At 53.3% G+C, this 6,714-nt stretch overlaps 1 protein-coding gene across 1 annotated transcript in view; it reads left to right on the forward strand.

Moving 5' to 3' along the window:
• Positions 1–1,865: 1,865 nt before the first annotated feature.
• The window catches only part of SNTA1 (syntrophin alpha 1), a 101,944-nt gene continuing 97,095 nt past the window's right edge, over positions 1,866–6,714 (forward strand). Inside the window, exon 1 of the mRNA XM_082271841.1 lies at positions 1,866–2,183. Coding sequence (XP_082127967.1) covers positions 1,928–2,183 — 256 coding nt within the window. The 5' untranslated portion in view covers positions 1,866–1,927. The remainder of the gene's footprint in view (positions 2,184–6,714) is intronic.

Here is a 6,714-nt window from a genome sequence, read left to right on the forward strand (position 1 = left end):
CCACTGCTGGGGCACTTTATACTCTACATGCCACCACTGCTGGGGCACTTTATACTCTACATGCCACCACTGCTGGGGCACTTTATACTCTACAGGCCACCAAGGCTGGGGCACTTTTTACTCTACAAGCCACCAATTTGGGGGGATTTTATACTCTACAGGCCACCAATGCTTGGGCATTTTATTCTGTACAGACCACCAATGCTGGGACATTTTATACTCTATGGGCTACCAATGCTGGGGAACTTTATATTCCTATAACTTGTGAAATTTTAAACTCTACAGATCACTGATGAGTAACAGACCACAGACACAATGGCATCTTATACTCTGCAGACCACCGATGTTGGGGCACTTTATACTCCTACACATAGTAAACCACATGTTGCGCTAAAACTTTGTGTTTATAAAATAATGTGAAACATAAAGGACCAAAAGTTGAAAAAAGTTCATATAAATTATGTGATCAACCATATGCATTGCTAAATCCAAGCGATTCTGATAAGAATATCCCTGTGTCCCGGCTCGACTTAAAACACACCATTTATGGCCATCATTAGTAAAACATTTTTTAGATTTCTCATTTGTCAAGATGTGGGTCCCATAAAGGGACAGACAGATGTAGGTCCCATAGCGGGACAGACAGATGTAGGTTCAATAGAGGGATAGAGAGGTGTGGGTCCCATAGAAGGACAAACAGGTGTGGGCCCCATAGAGGGGCAGAGAAGTGTGGGTCCCATAGAGGCACAGACAGATTTGGGTCACAAAGAGGGACAGACAGATGTGGATCACATAGAGGGACAGAGAGGTGTGGGTCCAATATAGGGACAGAGAGGTGTTGGTCTCATAGAGGGACAGACAGATGTGGGTCCCATAGAGGGACAGAGGGGATGTCTCTGGATGATCCTGCTTCCTCTCTCCTCTATGTCAGATGTGATCAGTTACATTGTATCCTGGTAAGGGCGATCCTTTCCTGTCCCCCCAGTGACCCCTGTGCGGCTGACCTGTGCCATAGCACAGCACCTGCTGTGCTGCCAGATGTGGGTCCCTTAGAAGAACAGACAGATGTGGGTCCCATAGAGGGACAGAGAGGTGTGGGTCCTATTGAGGGACAGACAGATCCCATAGGGGACAGACATTTGTGGGTCCCATAGAGGGACAGAGAGGTGTGGGTCCTATTGAGGGACAGACAGATCCCATAGGGGACAGACATTTGTGGGTCCCATAGAGAGGGACAGAGAGTTGTTTTGTCCCATAGAGGGACAGAGAGATGTGAGTCCCATAGAGGGACAGACATTTGTGGGTCCCATAGAGGGACAGAGAGATGTGGGTCCCATAGAGGGACAGAGAGGTGTGGGTCCCATAGAGGGACAGAGAGGTGTGGGTCCCATAGAGGGACAGAGAGGTGTGGGTCCCATAGAGGGACAGAGAGGTGTGGGTCCCATAGAGGGACAGAGAGGTGTGGGTCCCATAGAGGGACAGACATTTGTGGGTCCCATAGAGGGACAGAGAGATGTGGGTCCCATAGAGGGACAGAGAGGTGTGGGTCCCATAGAGGGACAGAGAGGTGTGGGTCCCATAGAGGGACAGAGAGGTGTGGGTCCCATAGAGGGACAGAGAGGTGTGGGTCCCATAGAGGGACAATGATGTCTCCGTACGATCTCGGTTCCTCTATGACAGATGTGATTGGTTACATTGGATCCCCCCCGGTGTCTCCAGTCTGTCTGTGCGGCTGAGCTGTGCCGTAGCGCAGCACATGGTGAGTAGTAGTTGGGGATCGGGTGACCCGGGGAGGGGGGCGGGGTGTGATCAGCAGGCTGCCAGTGGGGGTGGCAGGATTTGGGGATGGGCGTTCCCAGCTCCCCTCCCGGAGAGGTTTCCCTTCTGTCCTCCTCCTTCCATCAATCCCTCTCCGGGCTCACCGACCATGGCTTCCCCGGTCCGGACTGCCAGGAGCGGCTTGCTGGAGCTCAGGAGTCCCGGGGAGCGCTGGAGCCGAATTCTCCTACTGCTGGGCGAGGAGACCCTGAGCTTCACCCCGGAGCCAGAGAGCGGAGCCACCGAGGAGAAGGCGGTGAATGGGGGGGAGCCGCCTGGAGGGGTCCCGGACTCCATCGTCAACCTGCGGAGGACTGTCCGGGTGGTGAAGCAAGAGGCTGGAGGACTGGGGGTCAGCATCAAGGGTAAGGTGTCACCGGGCTGTGCATGTCCCTGTAGGTGTCCCTAGAAATGTCCCTGGAGGTGTCCCTGGATCTGTCCCTAGAAATGTCCCTGGATCTGTCCCTAGAAATGTCCCTGGAGGTGTCCCTAGAAATGTCCCTAGAAATGTCCCTGGATCTGTCCCTAGAAATGTCCCTGGAGGTGTCCCTGGATCTGTCCCTAGAAATGTCCCTGGAGGTGTCCCTAGAAATGTCCCTGGATCTGTCCCTAGAAATGTCCCTGGATCTGTCCCTAGAAATGTCCCTGGAGGTGTCCCTGGATCTGTCCCTAGAAATGTCCCTGGAGGTGTCCCTAGAAATGTCCCTGGAGGTGTCCCTAGAAATGTCCCTGGAGGTGTCCCTGGATCTGTCCCTAGAAATGTCCCTGGATCTGTCCCTGGAGGTGTCCCTGGATCTGTCCCTAGAAATGTCCCTGGAGGTGTCCCTAGAAATGTCCCTGGAGGTGTCCCTGGAAATGTCCCTGGAGGTGTCCCTGGATCTGTCCCTAGAAATGTCCCTGGAGGTGTCCCTAGAAATGTCCCTGGAGGTGTCCCTGAATCTGTCCCTAGAAATGTCCCTGGATCTGTCCCTAGAAATGTCCCTGGAGGTGTCCCTAGAAATGTCCCTGGATCTGTCCCTGGAGGTGTCCCTAGAAATGTCCCTGGAGGTGTCCCTGGATCTGTCCCTGGAGGTGCCCCTGGATCTGTCCCTAGAAATGTCTCTGGAGGTATCCCTGGAAATGTCTCTGGAGGTATCCCTGGAAATGTCTCTGGAGGTGTCCCTGGATCTGTCCCTGGGGGTGTCCCCAAATCTGTTCATAGAAATGTCTCTGGAGGTGTCCCTGAAAATATCCCTGTATCTGTCCCTAGAAATGTCCCTGGAGGTGTCCCTAGAAATGTCCCTGGATCTGTCCCTAGAAATGTCTCTGGAGGTATCCCTGGAAATGTCTCTGGAGGTGTCCCTGGATCTGTCCCTAGAAATGTCTCTGGAGGTGTCCCTAGAAATGTCTCTGGAGGTGTCCCCAAATCTGTTCCTAGAAATGTCTCTGGAGGTGTCCCTGAAAATATCCCTGTATCTGTCCCTAGAAATGTCCCTGGAGGTGTCCCTGGATCTGTCCCTAAAATTATCCCTGGAGGTGTCCCTGGATCTGTCCCTAGAAAAGTCCCTACAATTATCCCTGGAGGTGTCCCTGGATTTGTCCATGGCAATGTCCCTGGAGGTGGGTATGGGAATGATTTCGGAGATGTCCCTGGAAATGCCTCTGAAATATGTCCCTGGATCTGTCCATGTGAATGTTTCCAGAGATGTCCCTAAATATATTCCTGGAGATACCCCTGGATCTGTCCATAGGAATGTTCCTATTGATGTCCTTGGATCTGCCCATGGGAATATCCCTGGAGGTGCCCCTAGATCTGCTAACAGTAATGTCCCTGGAGGTGTCCCTGGATCTGTCTATGGAAATGTCCATGGAGGTGTCCCTGGATCTGTCCATGGTAATGTCCCTAGATCTGTCCATGGTAATGTCCCTGGAGGTGTCCATGGTAATGTCCCTGGAGGTGTCCATGGTAATGTCCCTGGAGGTGTCCATGGTAATGTCCCTGGAGGTGTCCATGGTAATGTCCCTGGAGGTGTCCATGGTAATGTCCCTGGATCTGTCCATGGGAATGTCCCTGGATCTGTCTATGGGAATGTCCCTGGATCTGTCTATGGGAATGTCCCTGGATCTGTCTATGGGAATGTCCCTGGATCTGTCTATGGGAATGTCCCTGGATCTGTCTATGGGAATGTCCCTGGATCTGTCTATGGGAATGTCCCTGGATCTGTCTATGGGAATGTCCCTGGATCTGTCCATGTAAACATTCCTGGAGGTGTCCATATGAATATTTCCGGAGATGTCCTTAAATACATCCCTGGAGATATCCCTGGAAATGTCCCTGAAGATGTCCCTTAATCTGTCCATGGGAATCTTCCTGGTAATGTGCCTGGAGATGCCCCTGGTAATGGGAATGTCTCTGGAGGTGTCCCTGAAATGTTCCCACAGTAGTCCCTTTATCTGTCCATGGGAACATTCCTGACGATGTCCCTAGAAATGTTCCTGATGATTTCTGTGGAAATGTTTTAAAATATGTTCCTGGAGAAGTCCCTGGGGATCTCCTTGGATATGTCCCTGGAAATATTCCAGAAAATGTCCATGGAGATGTCTGCGGAAATGTTCCTGAAGATGTCCCTGATCTCATGTGACATGTCTATATAGGTACTACTGTTGCCAGGTTGGGTTGACTGGGAGATATGGGCCAGGTTTGTCTCTGGATTTGTATTTGATCAGGTCTGTGCCATTATTTTTTGGGGGTATGACCTCCAGTCATGAGTGTAACATATGAAAGTGATTTTGAGGAATTGTTGCTCATGGGTGTGTCCATGTCTTTAGCAGTGAAGTGCCGTACAGGACCTTCTATGGGGCAGGATGGCTCATATTGGCCTCATAGACTTCTATAATGAGATCTTGAAGAACATAAAATGCATAACGCACATCAGAGCATTTTATACATTTCCTTCACACTCCCTTTGAAATCAATGGAGCCCAATACACCCCAATGGAGCCCAATACTCCCCAACGGAGCCCAATACTCCCCAGTGGAGCCCAATACACCCCAGTGGAGCCCAATACACCCCAGTGGAGCCCAATACTCCCCAGTGGAGCCCAATACTCCCCAGTGGAGCCCAATACTCCCCAGTGGAGCCCAATACACCCCAATGGAGCCCGATACTCCCCAGTGGAGCCCAATACTCCCCAGTGGAGCCCAATACTCCCCAGTGGAGCCCAATACACCCCAATACTCCCCAGTGGAGCCCAATACTCCCCAGTGGAGCCCGATACTCCCCAATGGAGCCCAATACACCCCAAATGGAGCCCGATGCACCCCAAATGGAGCCCAATGGAGCCCAATACTCCCCAGTGGAGCCCAATACTCCCCAATGGAGCCCAATACACCCCAAATGGAGCCCAATACACCCCTAATGGAGCCCAATACACCCAATACTCTATGCATCAAAAGTATCTCCCAATCTCCGAGGACCTTAAAGCTCCAATGAGGAAAGAGATGATTTCCAAACCTGGGATTGGTTGTAGAGTGTTTTGATGCTTGGAGCTTCAAGCTACAGATGTGATTGGTGGATGAAGCTGGCCATACACACAGAGGTTAGCTTTAACTTGGATCCAAGTTTCAAACGTGAAGCGTTATTTTGGTGTAGATCAGGCAGGGGTGTCAAAACTCAATTGCACCGCTTTTCATATCCTCCGGGGAGAGTGGGGGCCCCTCACATTCAGATCCTCCGGGGAGAGTGGAGGCCCCTCGCATTCAGATCCTCCGGGGAGAGTGGAGGCCCCTCGCATTCAGATCCTCCGGGGAGAGTGGGGGCCCCTCGCATTCAGATCCTCCGGGGAGAGTGGAGGCCCCTCGCATTCAGATCCTCAGGGGAGATTGGGGGCCCCTCACATTCAGATCCTCCGGGGAGAGTGGGGGCCCCTCACATTCAGATCCTCCGAGGAGAGTGGGGGCCCCTCGCATTCAGATCCTCCGGGGAGAGTGGAGGCCCCTCGCATTCAGATCCTCAGGGGAGATTGGGGGCCCCTCACATTCAGATCCTCCGGGGAGAGTGGGGGCCCCTCACATTCAGATCCTCCGAGGAGAGTGGGGGCCCCTCACATTCAGATCCTCCGAGGAGAGTGGGGGCCCCTCACATTCAGATCCTCCGAGGAGAGTGGGGGCCCCTCACATTCAGATCCTCCGGGGAGAGTGGAGGCCCCTCGCATTCAGATCCTCCGGGGAGAGTGGAGGCCCCTCGCATTCAGATCCTCCGGGGAGAGTGGAGGCCCCTCGCATTCAGATCCTCCGGGGAGAGTGGGGGCCCCTCGCATTCAGATCCTCCGGGGAGAGTGGAGGCCCCTCGCATTCAGATCCTCCGGGGAGAGTGGAGGCCCCTCGCATTCAGATCCTCCGAGGAGAGTGGGGGCCCCTCACATTCAGATCCTCCGGGGAGAGTGGAGGCCCCTCGAATTCAGATCCTCCGAGGAGGAGAGTGGAGGCCCCTCGCATTCAGATCCTCCGAGGAGGAGAGTGGAGGCCCCTCGCATTCAGATCCTCCGGGGAGAGTGGAGGCCCCTCGCATTCAGATCCTCCGGGGAGAGTGGAGGCCCCTCGCATTCAGATCCTCCGAGGAGGAGAGTGGAGGGCCCTCGCATTCAGATCCTCCGGGGAGAGTGGAGGCCCCTCGCATTCAGATCCTCCTCAGAGGAGAGTGGGGGCCCCTCACATTCAGATCCTCAGAGGAGAGTGGGGGCCCCTCATAATGGACACAACAGGTGTGCAGACCTAGGAAGTCAGAGAAAAGATCTCACCTGTACAGTCTATGGGATATCTGAAACACTGCCCAGCGGTTTAACTCTCCAGCATTTATCAAATACTAGAATATTAGTTTTTGGGTGGACTGGCTCCTTAAGGATCCATTCACACCT

This window comes from Pelophylax lessonae (genome assembly GCF_965119305.1).
Source record: "Pelophylax lessonae genome assembly, chromosome: 11".
NCBI lineage: Eukaryota > Metazoa > Chordata > Amphibia > Anura > Ranidae > Pelophylax > Pelophylax lessonae.